Consider the following 21,409-nt stretch of genomic DNA (forward strand, 5'->3'; position numbering starts at 1 on the left):
GGGTAGCAAGTTATACTTTAAGTAAGGGAAACCTAGAGCCTCGACATAGTTGTTGAGAACTAGCAAGTTAAGCAAGAATCTCTAGAATGTTAAGACGCGAAGTGTAATCTCTTCGCATAAGAGTTAAGTGCCATACGAGTATGGCAAGACATGAATCGATTCCATATCCATTCATGAAGTAAGTTAAGCAAGCATTAAGCTTACCTCTAGTGGGATCATTTAAGGGTCCGAGGTAAAAGAGAAGGCATGTTTAAGTTTACTTTTTCATGCATAAGACTAAGACTTATAAGAAAGAGTGTCATGTCTCTTGTTATCCAAATTGGATTCAAGGGTTTCCCCAAGGGGAATGGTTAAGCCGCAAGGGAGCCGCATTTCACTAAGCTAAGGTGCCGTGTCTTTTGTATTCCATCCAAGGTTGGGTACAAAAGGTTCTCCAAGGGGAACGGGGTAAGCCGTAAGGGACCCGCACGTTCACTAAGGGAGTCCGGTGCGCTCTTGCTAAGCATTTCACCGGTAGTAAGGGATTATCTTCCGGGGTTACTCCACTCGGGACTAATCCATAAAATGAACCGAGATAATTGTTTGTTACACGCTAACATAATCAATGAAGCTGACTATGCATATTCATCATACATTTATGTGTTATGTCATAGAGCCTTGGCATAGACTGTCAAGAACTAGAAAGAATATAGAAGTAAGTAGTCAAGAACTAGCAAGCTAGGAAGAGTCACTTTTGTGGCAAGAGATGATATGTTGTTAGATGCAACATATTCAAGTAAGCAAGTTAAGAGAGTTATACCGACGACAATCATAGGTTTCCCTAATCGTCCGGGTTAGAGTTGTGTCATGACTTTAGCAAGTGAAGGCCTTGATGCGTAGATCGTATCTTGGCATTGCGGTTTTAGTTTTCCCCTTAACCGCCATGACACGTGTAAGATGAGAAGCCTATAACAAGTAAGATAAGCCTATGACGCGTTTAGCATGCACTACCGTCTAGGAAAGCAAGACTCCACACACGTATAATCAACCGCCAGGTTGTATTGTAGACACGTGGCGACTATAGGTTTTCCCCCGAGGTTGCCTATAGTCTAGGGTTAGGTGGAACTCACTGAGACATTATGTCTCATCCCAATCCTTATTTGTTTCAGATATCAGGACGGTTTGCAAGCTAGTAGCCGAATGGATGCTGCGAAAAGTGTTGGTTCGTACCTGATGCCGGATGATGTGGATCTTCAAGGATGTATACATTATGTATTAGGAAAGTTAAGATGTAATCTCTTGTACGAACGCATGTTGTTGTATAAACATTCATTCGAAGTTTTATTGTTGTAAATTTTAATGTATCCAGTACTAAAGCTAACGCATGTGCTAGACTTTCTAGATACGTCTAGTATGGGTGTTATAGAGAGAGAGAGAGAGAGAGAGAGAGAGAGAGAGAGAGAAAGGTATATATATATATATATATATATATTTTTGCAGTAAGAAATATAAAAAGAAAAACAATAAAATAAAATAAAATAACGAATTTTTTTTTGCAGTCTAATCGTTAAAAAAAAGTTAATCAAATTGCAACAACTCCCCGACAACGGCGCCAAAAACTTGATAGGCCAAACCGCAAGTGCACGGTCTATCGAAGTAGTAGTAAAAAGAGTATCGTTCCGCTAGGGAGTCATGAATTCAATTAACTTTTGATAATGATTGGATGAAAGTTGAAAGGTTAAAAAGTTTGGGTTTTTATTTAAAAGAAAACAATAAAAATAAAAGGAGCCTTGGGATTATTGGTTCATCCTAATGACAAATCCTTCACAAACAAACCTTAAACTTATAATTCTACGTTAGTCCCAATTCCTAAAGACAAGTTTCTCTTAAGCATATCAAAGCTTCTCTTGAAGTCAGTGAGTGTATCCTTCCAACAACCGAGCCTATTCTCATGGGTGATTGCCTTTGGGACCCTTGAAGATCGAAACTTTATGTGTCTCAAGGTTTGCTAGACTATTCTCATGTTTCGCAAACCTTGTCTAAATTCACTTGTTTGAATATCAAAGCTCCACGTTCGCTTTATGAATTGATATTTGAGATAATGAATTAACAATTATCAAACCCTCCGCGTTCGCTTCCACAGTTTGATAATGGTTAATTCATGTTAAGGCGGTGAATTTAGATTAAAAATTAAGGTAACATATAATTAGGGTTTAAGGCTTGGCTTGATTCGGATTACGTCATTAGACTTATCCAACAATCCAAAGACAAAGAAATCTACTCACTAACGTTCATTGTAGATATGGGAAAGAAGAGAGAAAGCATAAAATAAAAGAACAATAAAATAAAAGTGAACTTTTATTCAAAGGAACAATTGTCACATATTATTTCCAAGAATAAAAGATGAAATATTTGTGATGGAGAGCCACTCTATTTAGAGCTTTACAATTGACTTAAAATCTAAGCAACTATAAGGGCATTCCGGTAAAACTAAAACAGAGTAACTTGGGCTTGAAGAAAAGCAGCAAAAGGCCTTCTGTGAGGTGGCACGACCGTGCCACATATTGGCACGGGCCGTGCCAAGCTTCTGACATGGCGGCTTTCTATTTTTGTTCTGAATCTTTCGTATTTTCGCTCCAAATCAGCTCCAGACTCCTTTCTTTTGCTCCAAGACACCTTCCATCCAATATTTGTTCCTGAAATATAAAATATGCAATTGAAGTAAAATAGTTCAAAAAGGAAATAATATTTAAAAAAAATAAAACTAAATCTAATTAAAACGAAGCTAAATAATGCATAAAAATAGACTAAATATAGACTCATCAACAGTCTAGACTTTATACGGTTCAGTAACAGTTTCCAAAAAGCCAACTGCCTCGCATTTCCACCAATAGGCAAACTGAGATACACAAAAGGGTTGGATCCAACCTTACAATTCATCACCATAGCTGCTTCAGATAACCAGGAAGCGGGCACATTTACCCCGACCATTTGACTATTAGAAAAGTCCACCTGCAACCCAGATAGAGATTCAAAAAGAAGAAGAACCGCCCGCATAGCTCGAATATTTGCCCACGATTTCTCCCCCGAGATAAGAGTATAATCTGCTAATTGAAGATGGAACACCACAACAGGGGCGCTACTTCCCACCTTGTAACTTTAGAATAAATTATTTTCTGACAAAGATTTCATCAAAACATTGAAACCTTCCGCAGCCAAAAGAAACAAGAAAGGAGAAAGAGGGACACCCTGCCTCAATCGCCTCTCCAAAGAGAATTCGTTCGTCGGGGAGCCATGGACTAAGACCTTAGCTGTAGCCGTCTCAGTGCCTTCTATAATCCATTTCCTCCAAAGAGTCAGAAACCCCATCTTCAACATCTCCTCTTGTAAATAGGCCTAATCAATAGAATCATAAGCCTTTTCGAAGTCTACCTTAAACAGTAAAAGCTCCTTCTTATGCCTACTAGCTTCATCAAAAATTTCATTAGCCACCAGAATTCCATCTAGAATCTAACGACCGTTGATAAAAGCAGATTAAGGGTTCGATATAACTGAAGGAATCACCGATCGTAGTCTATTTGCTAACACCTTTTCCAAAAAAATTATACATGCTTCCCACTAAATAAATGGGACAAAAATCATTCAAGCGCTGATGGTTGTCGACCTTCGGGATAAGAGAAATAAAGGTACTATTTATCCCCTTAGACAACTTCCCGTTCCTGTGAAACTCTTGTAAAAAATGCAGGACATCACCGATCGTAGTCTATTTGCTAACACCTTTTCCAAAAAAATTATACATGCTTCCCACTAAATAAATGGGACAAAAATCATTCAAGCGCTGATGGTTGTCGACCTTCGGGATAAGAGAAATAAAGGTACTATTTATCCCCTTAGACAACTTCCCGTTCCTGTGAAACTCTTGTAAAAAATGCAGGACATCATCTTTCAAAAGGTCCCAAAAATCTTTAATGAAAATAAAAGATATACCATCATGACCAGGTCACTTAAAATTATCACAATCCCACACTACTGCCTTCACCTCCTCAATAGAAAAAAGCTTGATCAAATCAGCCCCCTCTCCATGAGACAAGGTGCAAAAATGCACGTTATCCATAGAGGGGAGCACAACACCACTAGGACAAAAGTGAGGAGAAAAGTGAGACAACACTGCATTGTGAACATTATCGACACCTTCAACCAACACGCCATTCCCCAAAAAAGAAAGGGCTAGCATTTCTACATCTTCGACTGGACATAATACCATGAAAAAACTTGGAATTTGCATCCCCTTCACGAAGCCATTGCAGCCTCAACTGTTGCCAGCATATACTAGAGTTCATGCGCGATGATGAGAACAGCTCCTCCATAAAACCGTGAAGATCCTCGACCTCTTCCTCAGGTAAAACAACTTATTCCCCTTTTAAGTCAACGGCTGAAATTTTATCTTTCAGAGACAATAATTTAGCAAGTAAATTTTGAGAGTGATTATGATGCCACTTCTGCAAAGCCAGCTTTATCAATTTCAATTGCTCTTTCAAGACATAACCACCCCATCTTTCAATCTGTAAAGAGGTCCATCTGTCACACACGAGAGTATGATAACCAGGCAAACTCTCCCAACACTTTAACATTCGTAACGGTCTCGGACCCCAATTCTCATCATCCACAGTAAGAACTAACGGGCAATGATCAAACAACCCACGAGCAGACACCATCTGAAAACAATTTGGCCAAGTCAAACTCCAACATTCTAATAGCAAAAACCGGTCGATACGACTCATTGAACTCCCGTCCCCCCTAAACCACGTGAATCGATGACCTCGAAGAGGAAGGTCAATCAAAGTATTTCCTTTAATAAACTGATTAAAAGGGACGCAACCTGCTTGACTAGACCCACTTCCCACACTCCGTCTTTCATTAAATCTACGGACCACATTAAAATCTCCACAAATACAGTCATTATGGCCAGTAAGAGAATTCAATCTGTTAGAAATATTATTCCAGAGAGCCTCCTGACGGATTACATCACAAGGTGCATAAACATTAAATAGAACAAATTGATCTCCTGTATTCACAAAACGACCTAAAATCACCAAAGTATGCTCAAATGACATAGACGACAACACTTCAACCTCGTTTCTATCCCAAATTGTGACTAAACCACCCGATGCGCCAATCGATGGTTGGTAAGAAAAATCAACATTAATATCACCCCATATTGAACGACACACAAGAGCATCAAACATAGGTAACTTTGTTACTTGAATACAAAGGATAAAAGGTTGTTTCTCCCTCACCAACTTACACACCTCCCTCCTTTTTTCAAACCCACCTAAACCCCTTACATTCCAGGACATTATCTTCATGACACACACCGAACACCACACCAACTCCCTCCCCCCACCACCAACAAGCCTCACAGCCTATTCCCCTCTCCCTCCTCCCTCTGAATTTTTTCTTCTCACCCCAGACAACACATCAAACATGTTATTTTTGTCACCATTAAATTTAATACCCACCAATTTTCCCAATCTCACAAACATCATCAGTAACCACCTTATTATTACCATGAAGAACCAACCAATTTTCCCAATCATTGTTAATTGAAGATTGAGAAGCACTATGTGATGACCCGTCAATTGAAGTTACCTTAACCATGGAACCATTAGAGGCCAACTTACGCTGCTTCATTGTCCTTTGGAAGGCACGAAGAACCTATTTACGATCTTTTTCAGAAAGTCAAGCAATACGCTTCAAACTTTGTGCACAATGACGGAGATAGCCACTACCCTTCTTTTTAGTAATTTTAGGAACACCTTGAGAAAAAGAATTACCAATAACTTTATACTTAGACTTTAAAGTAACCCCAATATTGTCACACCTATGTCTGTTAACCCGCTCCAAACTCCACGGACCTGAAGATGTCGAACGAACCCGACAAGAAGGACAAGATGAAGTTTGCTTAACCACTCTCTTAGCGCCAGATAAAAAATCTCGAGACTTGCCTCCATCCCTGACATCTGGTGCCTGCTCTGAATTAGTAACTTCCTTCGGTATCAAAGAAGGGATCACATCATGCTGCTGAATAGAAGTCGAAAGTGAATTAATAGTAGTTTCCACCTTAGCTGCGCCATTTTTAGGAGATGAATGATGAACATGCTGCCCAAAATCGTCATCCTTCTAGTCTTCCGAAAGATGTTGTAAAAGATCATCAACATCACCACAACCAATACCATCAACATGTTCATCAGGTGTACCAGAATTAGCATCATCTTGAATCTCTTCTTCATCTAATAGGCAAGCATCCTCACCCAATGAAAAATCCCATTCTTCAATAACTTGAAACTCAAAAAGCACTCCATCTACCATAACTTGAGCCCCTATATGAATAATATTCAAAGATGTTGTTGACAATAACACCCTTGCATAATCAAAACGATCTCTGTCCACAGTAATATCGTCAACTCTCAACAAACAACCAACATCCAGAACATATAATTTAAAAAACTCTATGTTCCAGGCATAAAGTGGTACACCGTAAATTCTTACCCACACACCGCGTTCACGAATCAAAGTATTCTTATTCCACATTACAGGTTTGGAAAAGAAATTATTGAAAAATCCAGCTGCTTCTGATAACAAAGAACAGACATCCCCATCATCAAGAGATCTCAAAAATACCTTATTAGCACCCATCGGAATAATCACAAGCTTTTCAAAACCCGTATCAAAGATATTCCTTTGTAAAACTGGTATAGCTTCGCCATTCAAAACAGGCACCATTAACTCCTCCTTCCCCTTACGGATGGCCACATCCTTCAACACCGGTTTACCGCCAACAACATTCCCCATACCTTTCGCATCTACTTGATCCACATCCACCTTATTATATTCTCCCTCTTTAAACTTACCATCCCTCATCTTTCTTTTTTCTCCCTCTATAATTTTTCCTCCCTCAACCCTAGTACCACCAACTGGCTTCTTATTTCCAAACCTATCAAAACTAGCTACCTTCACCACCACCTTACAATCCCCAAACCACACATTATTCAAAGCTTTCAGAAATTTATCAACATCACACACTTTACAAAAACACACAAAGCCAAAAATACCATCATTGACATTACGTTTGCGAGCCAAGTATACATCCTCCATCATACCACAAACCTCGAAACCTTTACGTAAAGAAATATTGGAAATATCTTCTGGTACATTTGTAAAGTAAAAAGACACAAATTTCTTAAGTTCAGTACCACAATTGTCAAGAAAGACATCCTCATGTTGATACGCTTTAGACCTCTGCACATCATAAAGAAGTCGCGCAGCTTCACCATGATTTGTTATGTTTTCCTTCTGTCCACAATTGATGCGGTTTTCCTTTTGTGCATGTTGTTGCGTTTTATATCGCTGCACATCATATAATGGGCGCGCAGCTTCACCAAAAAAGAAAGCAAGTTCCTGCTGCTGTTTCAGACGTGATGAAAAACGGCCATGACGTGAAGCGTAACGCTGCCATGGAACTTCCTTCTCATGATGATGATTGATCATTGAACGACCTGGATGTCCGTACTTCAGAATAACACGTCCATCGTAATATACCTCCAATTCAAAAAAATCCAGCTCATCCTCGTAATCCCTGTAGCTCAATTTGGAACATACCTAACCCTAACCCTAGACTGTCGTCGATGCTGCTCCTCCCATGCTCCTCCGCGTCGTTGATCCTCTCGAAGCCTGTCCCGTTGTCCATCCACCTGTTCAGACGCTTTACCCTTTCGCGGTCTCGCACCAGACACCTCTCCCCTAAACCCCCACCCCCCAATATGGTGGCACCCTGCTTGGACCCCATTCCCCCCATAGTACCTCGCCTCCGGTGAAGGTGAATACCGGCGCGGTTGCCCACGATGGAACCGATGAGAACCGCCTCTCTCTCTCTCGACCACGATGTCCTCTCACTCATTTTTTTTCCTTATTTAATTTATGTTTTGTAAAAAAAAATCATTTTCTTTAATTTATGTTTTGTAAAAAAAGAATCATTTCTTTTATGAGAGATTCTTATAATATTCTAAAATATGAAGGTTTTATAACAAGAGTTGACTTAAAAGTAATGACAAAAAAATGCTGGTGAATTTTTTTTGGGGAACTAAAAATTAAAGAAATTTTGTAGAATGACTAAAAAAGATTTTGATATATTTATAGAGATCAAAAACATATTTAACTCATAATATATGCTTAATTTCTTTAACATCTTTAGCTTTCAAAACTTGTTGTTTCTGAAATGTCACTAACAATAATAGCATTTGATAAGGTTATACTAGCTAGCAACCATAGCCATTGGATCTGAATTTATCTCCAAATCAGAATAGAGTTGAATAGCCTTCTCCCATAACACTTCATCACTCCAAGAACCTATAAGATGCATAATCTAGTATTCTTCTCTCTATGTTAGCTGAATCAGTATAGATAGATCTAAATATATACCTCATGAAGAGCGTTCTTTTTGGAACACATTTCAACAGAGAAACTCAAATACCCATAGTTCATTTTAAAACAAATCAATGGAAATTCAATCTCTTTCATTCCGATGGTAGTAGATCTGCGCGTTTAACTCTTTTCCATCGTCGTTCCTATGGTTCGACGTCGTTCTTGGGACGTGTTGGTTTGGGTCGGTTTCAGATTCCATGGTTCTGTTTGGGCCCTGTTCCGATCTGTTTTCAATCTACATCAGAGGCGAAAGAGAGTGCTTTTGTCGTCGTGAATGTGCTTCGTTCTTGGGAGCTGCTTTGTTTTCTGTTTTTGTATCGTTATTGTTTTGTGCTGTTTGTTTGTTTTCAGGTTCTATTACCGGATTCTTTGTTTTGCTCGTTAGACACCGGTGGTTTCGTGCTTTTGTTCAAAGACTGGTGGTTCTGGATTTTGTCCTTCTTGGTGGTTTGGTTGTGATTTAACAGCTTGCTTGTTGTGGTGGTTTGGTTACAAAATCCCGAAAGGGTCGGTTACAAAAACCCGAAAGGGTCGGTTACAATAACCCGAAAGGGTCTGGTTACTGACGTATCGGACTCATCCCGCGATCTGAGTTCTTACGCGTTGCTTGCTCGAAAGAGCTTTTATACTTGTTGTTTTTCAGGGAGCTGTTGTTAACAGTTCTATGCATATGTTCACTTTTCATTATTTTTTGTAATCTGGTTTCGCGCCCGTACGCGGGTTCGCTGGATTGCGCCTATGATTAGTGAACTTATGTTAGGATAGATTAAAGTAGATACACCTAGGCTGATTTATAAAGTTGTATTCCCGTTGGGGTTTTCCTGGGTCAGGTCCTATGTCCCCCCAGTCTTTGTATCTTTCTATTTTCATTTTATTATATTATCTTTTTGCTTAAAAAAAAAAAAGAAAACATCAACGAGGTTTAATTAAACTATTACATATTGCAGAGTTATTAACTTGTTGTTTCTGAATAAGAAAAAGTTGCATGTATCCTATGCAAATACCAATTGTTCATGAATAAGAAGGAAAAAAAAATCACATGCCTTTGTCCTCCTTGTATTGAATTTTTTTAATTAATAATATCTGTTAAGTTTGCTTTGGTAAAAAAAAAATGCACATGCCTAAGAGTAAGTCAATGCAATACGAGTGGATTAAATTTAGACTTTCAAATATAATCAAGCTACAGTTGTTGGAGCTATGAAGATTTTATAAGTAACAATTATATGGGACTGACTACCGTTCAGTCGTTTACTGTTCAATTCCACTATGTTTTTCTTAAAAAGACCTCATACCTTACTTCCATGTACTTACCCGTCACCCTACCCATACCCAACCGGAATGAGAAATCAAACTCATCCCTGTCCTCGACGGGTTTGGGTATCCCCTCCCCATCCCCATCTTCGTAGTTGATAAAAAAAATTAATAAAAATAAAAATATTTTTCATCTCCAAGCACTATGTTGTAATGCATTATCCAACAAATAGATGATGTCTATGGTGGTAGAGAAAAGAGAGGTCGAGAGTGTGAGATATGGAAGGAGAAAAGAGAGAACTATGATAAGTGAATGTCATCTAAAAGACTGAGACTTTGACTGTGTTAGTGAAATAATTTATGGTTTTAATTTCTATTTATTTAAAAGGGGTAATAAATTAATTTTCTACATTCGGGATAGGTTTGGGTATGAGTTCAGGGTGGGTACCTATATCCCCTTTACCCGTCCTATACCAATGTTTTGAAATCCAGGAAAACCCAAACCCAGTCAAAACGGGTGAATGTATTTTAACATCTAAGGAAACACCATCCAACCAAGGATCCTTCCAGAACAATGAAGAAACCTCATCCCCCACCTGTCTAGAAATATTATGCAATACATTTAACAGTACATTTAACCCCATCCCACAGATATACAGTTAAATGTATTTTAAATTTTTGTTCGTTTTCGGTAAAAAAGTTTTTAAAAGTAAGTTTTTAAGTATCTTTTTGAACAAAAACAAAACAATAAGATGACTCAACCGCATACTCTCTCTAATTATATTATTATGGATCATCATTTGAAGGAGTGGAATATGGAGGAATACAGGGAGATGTATAGTGGGATATTGTGGAATTAGATGAGAAGAGGGAGGTAGGCCTCTTGAATGGGAAAGATGTTCAAGTTTGGAAAACTATGTTTGGTGATTTATCGAGGCATCTAAAGGCTAAAAATGGTATATTGGTGCAAAGATCTTGGTCGAAGTGGTTGAAAAATGGTGATGTGAATTCAAAGTTTTTTTCACAGATGTGTCAATAGGAGATTTAGCTCAAAAGCATTAAAGGCACTAAAGTGAATGATGTGTGGGTTCAAAATCCTAGTGAGGTGAGAGGAGAGGTGGTTGCTTATTTTACTAATCATGTCACGAAACCTTGGTGGAAACGACCTAAGTTGGATGGGGTGCCTTTGATTGGTTGATAGAGGATGAGAACTCTAGCTTGGTGACTCATTTTTCCTTGTAAAAAATTGAATTGGTGGTAAAGAAGAGAAGGGGGAATAAAAGTCCGGGATAAAATAGTTTTAATTTTTCTTTTGCCAAAGAATTTTTGCATTTGAGCAAGGATGAGGTTTGCATAATGTTTGATCAAATTACTGGTAAATATTCCAATGAGATTTTCCGAATCAAATGTTGAAGGTCATTTGTTTTGAATAAAATAGTAGGACATATTTAATTAAAGACCTAATTAAATATATTTTTAAATCATAAAAAATTACATGGTTTTCACACAATTAAAATAAATTCTCAAAACAACTTATTCCAAAACATTAACCATGAGTTTTAACACATAAACAACTTAATTTCATAACTTTCAACATACTAATAATTACCACTCAAATATAAACCCGAATTTCAACACATAATCATAAATTTCACAAAATCAAACAAATCAATTATGACCCATAAGCTCGAAAATGATTATAGATTACTATGAAAGATCAAACCTATCCCCCTTACCTTGTTTCTCCTTAAGCTTAAGCTAATCACCAAGACTCTTCACTTCCACTTTGAATCCTAACTTCCTCTACACTTGGGTTCTTTTCTATCTTTTATCTTCATTTCTCTCTATGATTCTCTAGTCACCTTTTTTGTGAGAATGTGTGAATGAATAACTAAACTCTAATTTTCTGTCATAAGTTATCTATATATACTCCAATAAATGGCTAGGTTACTTCAATTCAGAATGAGCCTAAAAACTCTTACCACTTAATTCTAAAAGTTACTACACACTTAACTTGCTAAAACATCATTTAATTACCACTTCAAAATAATTACCGCAAGTTACTATTCACACCAAAATACTAAAATATTCTACATTCTAAAATTATTAATTTACCCCCGCTCATCAAATTACCAAAATACCCTTATTCTTAAAAACGACCAAAATACATTTCTCGACTAAAAATCCACTAATTCCAAATCAAACACACAAACAAGCAATTAAATACATATAATAAATAAATAAATAAAATAATCCTAGCGAAAAACGGGTTGTTACAATATCATTTGTAATATGCATGAATTAAAATTAATCATTACTATCATTTTTATTATTATCGGGTATTCAAAATTTAAATATCAGAATATTAACAGTATTAATGTGTGTTCTATTTTATGTGGGACATCAAACTCTATTTTTTTTAATTCACAAAACACTAGCTTAAAGTCTCATAATCCCTTACTCTAAATGCTTATTAGGTGATGCTACAACTAAACCTAATTTTTCCCTCTCATAATCCTGCATTAATTGTTTTTAGTCATTTAGCCCTCCAATTTTTCCCTCCACTATTATGCTTTATTTGAAATTCAAATGTGTATTGTTGTGTTCCCTGATTTTCTTGCTTGAAAATAGAAAACGTGAGCTTTATCTGGTCATTTGTGTGCTATTAAATAGGACCTTTCCCATATCCCATGCAAAATAAATCAGCTACCCACTTCTCCATGTTGTTTCTGTTTCCAACACATCCCTTATACATTCAGTTATGAGCTATATATACACTTGAGTACAGAACATCATATCCTCATCCAAAACTCCTTTTTCCTTTTCCATTTCGATTTTCCAATGGCTGGACACACCGTTGAACTCTTAATGGCTTTCCACTGCTTGACTGGTATGGATAAGTTACCTTTCATTAGATTCAATTCTTTTTCCTTCTTCTGTTTACGTTTCTGTTCGTTTTTCCTTGGGGGATTTGATGAACGATCCTGTTTGTGAGCTGGACAAGGCTGTGAACAAGCTAAAACTGAAGTACATAGTTGAGTATAACATCGAGCAGGTGTGTACCAGTCGTATTTTGTTTCCAACGTTGTTCCTGGCTTATTGTTGCATCTGTGTTCATAATATTATTGCTTATCTTTTGTAGGGTGCTGTGATGTTACCAGCTATGTTTGCCAATGATTTCGGTGACAAGATCAATCGTTTCGTGACTCTCATTGATCCTAAGAACAATCAATTCGAAGTGTTGGTTGAGAGGATTAATGGATCCTTTTTTCTCTCCAAAGGATGGAAGGCCCTCCGTGATTTTTACGGTATAGGTTTAGGAGCATGGGTTACCTTGGTGTTTGTTGGAGCTGGTCAGTTTGCAATGGCTGTGAAAGATAGGTTTGGAAAGAATGTAAGGTGTCCAATTTTTGGTCCAAGCATGCGATTTGTCATTGACAAATCTAATGTACAGCCACAATTCAACAATGACCTCCCACCATTTCCATCTGCTCTATCTTATCGTCACTCTGTCAACAACCAACATATTGATTTTGTGAAAAGACTGACTGATCATGATGTTAGCAAAGGGTTTTTGGTATATAAATAAATTTAAATTTACTGTTTTTGTTTAAATTTAAAACAGTAAAAAACGTAATCTAATGATTTAATTTTTTTCCTTTCAGATGCTTAGGTATGAAGGAAGATGTGCTCGGATTTTGGACAACGATGCAACAACTATGAAGATGGTGGAAGATTGTGGAAACTGTTGGGACTGCGTGTTGATGTTTGGCTCGACTCCTTATGAGCATTGCAAGATAGGGGGGAGTGGAAGCGGTTTGTTGAAGGTCGCAGGCTCTATGAAGGTGCAAGGGTTAGGATTGGCGCACCAACTAATATTGCATTTTGTGTCGTCTCATTGCTGTTGAAGTTGTTCTGTTGAGAGATTTTGTTCCTTTATGTCTTCTGCTGTCATCTCAGAATTGTTATTTCCTTTTTTGTTATTTTAGTTTTAATTCAAGTTTTGATGCTTCAATTTTGGCAACTATCATTGTAATGAAGTATCATGTTTTATTTTCCGTCCATGTCCTGTCTAAGATTAATCATCCATTGAGATACTTTTGCAATGGAATGAGTTTTGTTTTATGTTATATATAATTCAACTGAGCACTTTTATATCTTTATCATATGGTTCTGTTTTAGCTTATAATTTTGTATCTTGCAACTGTGAATGCAAGTGATCTGAAATGTAATTTTTCCAGTAAATGCTAGATCATAAGATTTGATAGTTGATCCATTAATTGAAGCTGAAAACTAAAAAGTCTTAACAGCGATTCTTTCATATCAAAAATCAAAATTGGAAGACATTTTTCACAGCTTTTTATTTGTAGTAACAATCAAAACATCATAATGGTCAATATAAATGGTTTTTATAAAAAATGACTTGCTGACATGAATCATTGAAAAGGCATTATTGTTCCACTTTATTTGCACCAGTTTCTACGTTTATATGAAATTCTGTTGTGTTAACTTAATATTTTTGCCATTGTTATATTGAGATTTTTACATGCGTTTAACTTATATAAAAACTTTAAAAAATTCGGCAAGCTGGCAACTGCAGTCTAATAGTAATAGGTATTTTTCATTAAGGATCAGAATTGGCACTACTCAGATGCCATCATGTTAGGACGTCGTTAGTGATGTGTTAAAAAAATAAATAAATATTTCATAAGAATGGCAGGAAATTTACTTATTTATTTATGGATAACAATTAATAATAAGGAAGCTGGTTATCTGTAATCTAAACATCCGGGGATGATTTCAACTGCTAGCTAATTATTAGAGGATTAGGTTCAAAAAAACAAGGCTAATTATTAGGGGATTGTGATTGACGTATTGAGCATATTTAATTACGTTTGCTTATATTCATTTTACAATGAAATATATTATTTCAATGTATTTTTGTTGAAACGGTCGTTTAGTTTCCAAGGCCTTTTATATGACTTTAAACATTTTTGTGTCAAAAAAAAAAAAAAGACTTTAAACATTCTCATGGATTCATTGAACGACTGTTATGCCAAGCTCCTTTTAGTTTTTTTGGTTATTGGAGACCAACTATTAATGCACATCGTGTATTGGGAAATAACTTAGTGTTGATTATTATTTGTTTTTTCACACTGCTATATACACCCTCCGGTCACAAGTATAAGCAAAAATTCACTTTTTATGTCGTTGTTTTCAGAGTTACGTCTAGAGAAGGACTAAAGATACTAATAACTAACGACGAAGGTGAATTTACGGATGAGACGTCTAATGTTATCTATGAAGAAGTTTTTCGAAATGTAAGGGTATGATTCCGTTGTAATCAATGTTGTTTTCACTATCTCAAAACTTTCGTATTAGTTACACAATATTATCCATACATTCGACTCTTTTGGTGTACCGTTTTAATGTTATTATTGAAATTATATATTATAATTTTTAGCTTATAAGACCCGTGCGGCGCACGGGTCGGCGTTCTAGTTTATGTTTAATCTTGCAACCTTTCAATTTCCTTTCAACTTCACACCAATGTTCTAACACTAGATGGGTGAACTCAATTTAAGTAGAAGTGTTTGTTAGTTTGAGAAATACACATGTTGACATCTATACATATGTTTAAGTTAAACATCAATGTGGTTCAATTAAACTATTGCATATTGTATATTATTTATCTCTCGCCTTCAATGCAATACAAGAAAAAGTTGCATCTATCCTATGCAAATATCAATTGAATTAAACCTTTAATTGAACCATTGCTCCTGAAAACGAAGAAAAAAACGCACATGCCTAGGAGCAAGTCAATGCAATACCGGTGGATTAAATTTAGACTTTCAAATATGATCAAGCAACATTGTTGGAGCTATGAAGATCCTATAAGTAAGAATTATATGGGACTGACTACTATTCGGTCGTTTACTCTTCAATTCGATTATGTTTTTCTTAAAAAGAACATTAAAAATGTTTTTCTTTTTTATAAAAGAAGATTGAAGGTACACTAGTTCAAATATTAAAATACATCAAACGACCTTTATAGGGCTCTGAAATCACGTTTAAATGTTTGTTTTGAGATTTCTACAACAACAACAACAACAACAACAACAACAACCATGCCTTATCCCACTAAGTGGGGTCAGCTACATGGATCAAATGACGTCATAGTGTTCTATCATAAACCAAATTTGGATCCAACTCATTGACCTCTAAATCTTTTCTAATAGTTTTTCTAATAGTTTTCCTAGGTCTTCCTCTGCCTCTTTTAACTTGACTCTCCTCCATTTGATCTACTCTTTTAACTATGACATGGACCAAATACGAAATAGTGTTTTGAGATTTCTAAAGAAAAATAATAAAAGAAAATCGAATTTTGAACTGGTTCACCTTAAAATTGAAAAGAAATATGATAACGTAATTTCAAGAGTCGCGAATATACAGTTAAATGTATTTTAGATTTTTGTGTGTTTTCATTAAAAAAGTTATTAAAAGTAATGTTTTAAGTCTCTTTTTAAACAAAAACAAAACAATAAGACGACACAACCACATACTTTCTCTTATTATATTATTGTGGATCACCATTTGAAGGAGTCGAATAGGGAGGGATACGGGGAGTTGTATTGTGGGATATTGTGGAATTAGATGAGAAGAGGGAGGTAGGCCTCTTGAATGGAAAAGAGGTTTAAGTTAGGAAAACTATGTTTGGTGATTTATGGAGGCTTCTAAAGGCTAAAAATGGTATATGATGATGCAAATATCTTGGTCGAAGTGGTTGAAAGAAGGTGATGTGAATTGAAAGTTTTTTTCATAGATGTGTCAAGAGGAGATTTAGCTCAGATGCACTAAAGGCACTAAAGTGAATGATGTGCGGGTTCAAAATCCTAGTGAGGTGAGAAGAGAGGTGGTTGCGTATTTTACTAATGATGTCACGTCGCCTTGGTGGGAGCGACCTAAGTTGGATGGGGTGCCTTTGATTGAATTGGTGGTAAAGGAGAGAAGGGGGAACAAAAGTCCGGGGTAAAATAGTTTTAGTTTTTCTTTTGTCAAAGAATTTTGGCATTTGAGCAAGGATGAGGTTTGTATAATGTTTGATTAATTTTGTGTGAATGAGAAGTTGTGCCTAAATGCTTACTCTCTTATTTTGTGGCTTTGATTCCGAAAATTGTATCTCCTATGGTGTTGGATGATTATCGCCTGATTTCCTTACTTGGAATTTTGTATAAGATCCTTTCAAAGGGCTTAGCTAGAAGGTTGGTCAGCAATATGAATTATATTATTTTCTCCTCCTAATCGGTCTTTCTCGCAAGGAGAAATTTGGTGGATGGGGGTGATGGTGGTAAATAAAATTGTGGATTTTACGAGAGAGAAAAAAAAAACTAAAGGTCAATGTTTGATCTTAAAAGTGGATTTCAAAAAATGTATGATTCATAGATTGAGGTTTTTTGGAGTATATGATGGTGAAAGGGGGGCTTTATACATAGTGCTTGGATGAAGGCTTGTGTCTGTGGGGGGAAGCGTGAATGATTTCAAGGTGTTGCTTTAATGGATAAATTAAAAAAAAAAAAAACTATTCTAATTTCTCCTGTAAGAACGAGTATCAACCGGTGTGATGCAAAAAAAATCTAAAAAATAATGTATTACAACAACGTAATTTGAAATTGTTGTCGTTGATATTCTACCCAAAAAAATTACACAAGAAAAAAATTGGCGTTGTCATATGGTTAAAATGTTGAATGCCATGCCGTCACTTTAATTTTAGCGACCTCCACCACATAAACTACTACGTTGTTCAAAATCTTGTCATTTCTAACTTTCCACATCTCTCATAAGATCGTTTGCCGAATTAATATCACCCCTTTCTTTAAATCTTTTCTGAATTCCCTTCTTTCATTTAATTCATAATAAAAATTGGCGTGGTTAAAATGTTGTATGCCATGCCGTCACTTTAATTTTAGCGTCCTCCACCACATAAACTACTACGTTGTTCAAAATCTTGTCATTTCTAACTTTCCACATCTCTCATAAGATCGTTTGCCGAATTAATATCACCCGTTTCTTTAACTCTTTTTTGAATTCCCTTCTTTCTTTTAATTCATAATTGTAGTGGGTCAAGTGCCCTCATAGTTTTTGCTAGTTGTGGGTTATGCAACTTTTATTATATATCCAATCAATTTTGATGTTGAAAAATATAAAACCCTATATTTGAAGGGAGTATACCAATAAGGTTATTGAAATTAAAAGCAATACCTAACAGAGAAATGATGTTGAGTTTACTCTTAAGTTCAGTTTGATTGAAATAGTTACTATCTAGCTAAATCCAAATATTGCAAACTTTTATGGTTATGGGTACCTAATGATTGAGGGGCGAAAACATAAACAAAAAAGACGATGGCTCACAAGTACAAGTTTCGAAGAAAAAGACTAGAACAATGGAATATTTTGATCTGAAACATTTTAGATTTTATTTTTATTATATATAGTGTGTGATCCCTAGTGGGGATTAAGTTACAACTTACAACTGGAGAAATTAAGGCATCTTTTTATTCTGTCGGTACTGTTTATTACCAAACACCAATTATTACTTTATTCATTAACCGCCAACCCGCAAGCTGCTCAGTACTAGTTTACCCTGCAATTAGTAAAGTGAAATTGATATTAGTTTTATTTACAAATCTTTTACTGTTTTTCTTATAGTTCCTAAAAAAGACACACATGTAATCTAGTCCCTAACATATTGTAAATGTGTAACAACACAGCATAATATATAAATTTTATGTATACCCTAAACCACAATAAAGGAGTATATATGAAATAGAAAAAGAGGGTTGATGGTGAGAAATGTACTTGCTGCAGTCCATGTCAGGGCTAATCACATTGCCTGTGTCCATACCACAGTCTTTAGGGAGGGAAGCAAGGGCAGAAATATTGACTTTGGGATTCTCCACAATGGGTTTGAGGCAATAGCAAACATCTTGACTATCTTTGGGAGTTTTGATTTGGCCTTCTAAAGTCTTAAACCCAATGCAACATGGTTCAGGGGGAGGGGGTGGACCTGGGTTTGTTAGGTAAGGAATGCATGGTGCTATAGTTTGTTGCACTTCAGGACATGAAGGGGCAGAATTGGCTAGTGGAATGCCCAAAACCAAGCATATCATAGCCAAACAAGTAACCTTGGTAAGCATTGAACTAGCCATGATTGTGTGAATTCTAGTGTTAGTGAGTGTAGAATATTGTTGAATGGTTGTGTTATGGTATGCCTATCTAATTAATGGTTATTTATAGAGAATATACGACATCTCAACTTCCAATGTTTTACATTTATCTTGTAAGGAGTACTTTACCCACAATCGATATCTCAACGGTAAACGATCATCAAAATAAAAGGAGAATGTTAATAAGTGACCCAAGGACATTAGTTAAGCATCCAAAATAAGAAAAAAAATATGAAAAAGTTGTGTAATCATTATTTGATATCAAAAGTAACATTTTATATTTCTAAGATAAAATTTCTATTTATAGATTCTTTAATCATTGGTTGGACCACTGGTTAGAAAGATCCAAATAAAAAATACATTATTTGATCACTATTATAAAGAAAAATCAACATTTTAAATTTATTCATTAAATTATGTATGTGGTCTATAATAAAGACCATATACAACATTTATTTGGTGAATCTAAAATTTAGATTTTTTCTTATAATAGTGACCGAAAATGTATATATATTTCCTTTGTATTTTATTAAATGTCATTTTGGATAAAATATTTTTGTTTTGTTCTACTCTCTCAAACGTATATTATTTTACAATATCAATACGTCTTTAATGTTTTTTTTTCTTATTATGTTTTGATAAATGCTAACGAATGTCGTAAGGATACTCTTTGAGAATTTTAGATGGTAAATTTGATAGAAATTTGCGCATTCAATGCATCGGAAATTGAAGTATTAAGTTTTTTCAATTAATAGTTTTTTAATTAGAAATCCTTAAAGAGTGTCATTAGGGCATTCGTTAGCAAGACTCTTATGTATTTGATTGTTTATTTGTTTAATCTCTCTTCCACATGTCATTTATGAAAGATAATTTTATAAAATCACTTATAATTTTGTGTTCTAATATAAAATTAACTATATCTTTTTAATATATGAGAAAATATCAAAACAATGTATAATAATATACAGAGAAGTAGATATTTAATGCGGCAAAAACTCGTATCTATTTCTATATTTAGGAAAAAAATTCCATTATTCGGAAATGATAAACACTCTACAATGTTTGCATTGTACACCAATCAAATAAAGTCAGACAAGTGATTTTTTGGATAAAAAATTTAATTTGGATTCCCTTGAAAAATTAGTCTTTAATTAAAACTCGTGAACTACTAGAGTATAATTTATTTTTTTACAAATATTTGAATCTATAAATTGGTTGCACAAACCAATAATTTATAAAATATTTAGTTTCTAAATATGGACCAAAATATTATAAAAACTATTAAATAGCCAAATCTCAACAAAAATAAAAATGAAATGAAATAGTCCCAATTGGATCTCCTTCGGTCTCTCCGAAAAATTTCTCGAAATCAAATCTTCTAATTAAATCGAAAGAATTTTTTTATCATCTCAACAAAATACTTTTAAATGAATGCCTCTTTTACTTATTTGTAAATAAACATATCCGGCATCATGATATGTTAAGAATTACATGTGGAACTTTGGATGGATTCAGCCACTTTCAACCATATTGACAGAAAAGGAATTGACCAAATAATGTGTCGTACTTGAACTTAACGTGAACGATATTTTCTTTTAGTGAATTAAATAATAATAGGATAAAAATTAACGTAATCAATTGCCTATTTAGATTTTTGAAGACATTCATTCACAAGTAGTGCTTGAAATTTTTATTGTAAATAGAAAAACGAAAATCGTGCAATTTTGATTAAGATTTGGCTTATACGCTCAACTGTAATCATCATAGCTACTATGAATGTCAATTTCAAAATTTCTATAGTATTCCACGTCAATTTCACCATTATTTCCCATAATTATTTTTGTTTTCCTAAGCTAAAAATTTGCTTGAGATAAAATTTGAAACAAAAAATGTGAGGGATAAGCCTAACCCATTAATAGAAAAAACAATGGAAAGAAGAGAAAAAAAATTCCTTATTGGGTTTTCTACCATTTTTTTTCCTACCATTTGAGTGAGTATTACGTAACTGGGTTAAGCATGTTATTTTCTCTTCGTTTTAAATATCTAATAGTTGTCACTTTCTCTTTCTCAATAATATATATTTTAAGGTTAAATATGTTTCTTCTTCTCTATAAATATACAAACTTTTGTCCCGTGAGCATAGCTCAGTTGGTAGGACATTGCATTATTATATGCAGGGGCTGGGGTTCGAACCCCGGACACCCCACTTATTCACCTTAATTCTAGCCACTAGGCTACCTGACCAAAAAAAAAAAAAATACAAACTTTTTGTTTTAGTTCCTCTATTTTTCTTAACTTTTAATCCCTCAAAAGTTTTCAATCACCACTTTTGGTCCCAACTTTTAAATGAACTCTATGTAACCTTCATATTTTTGAATGAAAAATTTCATGAAGGTTTGTTTAGAATATTATAAGAATTTTTCCCAAAATAAAATAACAAAATATGAATTAAATATGAATTGTTTACGTTTTGT

At 35.1% G+C, this 21,409-nt stretch overlaps 3 protein-coding genes across 3 annotated transcripts; 1 reads left to right on the forward strand and 2 right to left on the reverse strand.

The window, feature by feature from the left end:
* Positions 1-4,388: 4,388 nt before the first annotated feature.
* On the reverse strand, positions 4,389-5,336 carry LOC146953879 (uncharacterized). The gene has a single exon (XM_085743022.1). The coding sequence runs from the start codon at positions 5,334-5,336 to the stop codon at positions 4,389-4,391; it is 948 nt and encodes a 315-aa protein (XP_085599148.1).
* A 7,517-nt stretch (positions 5,337-12,853) lies between these two features.
* Positions 12,854-13,634, forward strand: LOC146953880 (uncharacterized). Its single transcript, XM_085750524.1, has 2 exons — positions 12,854-13,288; positions 13,377-13,634. Exons 1-2 carry the CDS (start codon positions 12,863-12,865, stop codon positions 13,617-13,619), a joined length of 669 nt encoding a protein of 222 aa, XP_085606650.1. The 5' UTR covers positions 12,854-12,862; the 3' UTR covers positions 13,620-13,634.
* A 4,526-nt stretch (positions 13,635-18,160) lies between these two features.
* On the reverse strand, positions 18,161-18,985 carry LOC146953881 (non-specific lipid-transfer protein-like). Its single transcript, XM_085712154.1, has 2 exons — positions 18,568-18,985; positions 18,161-18,352 (listed from the first exon to the last, which is right to left on the reverse strand). The coding sequence occupies exons 1-2, from the start codon at positions 18,915-18,917 to the stop codon at positions 18,343-18,345; spliced, it is 360 nt and encodes a 119-aa protein (XP_085568280.1). The 5' UTR covers positions 18,918-18,985; the 3' UTR covers positions 18,161-18,342.
* Between the last annotated feature and the right edge of the window lie 2,424 nt (positions 18,986-21,409).

This window comes from Medicago sativa, chromosome 1 (genome assembly GCF_051527215.1).
Source record: "Medicago sativa cultivar Bolivia chromosome 1, Bolivia_mono, whole genome shotgun sequence".
Lineage (NCBI taxonomy): Eukaryota > Viridiplantae > Streptophyta > Magnoliopsida > Fabales > Fabaceae > Medicago > Medicago sativa.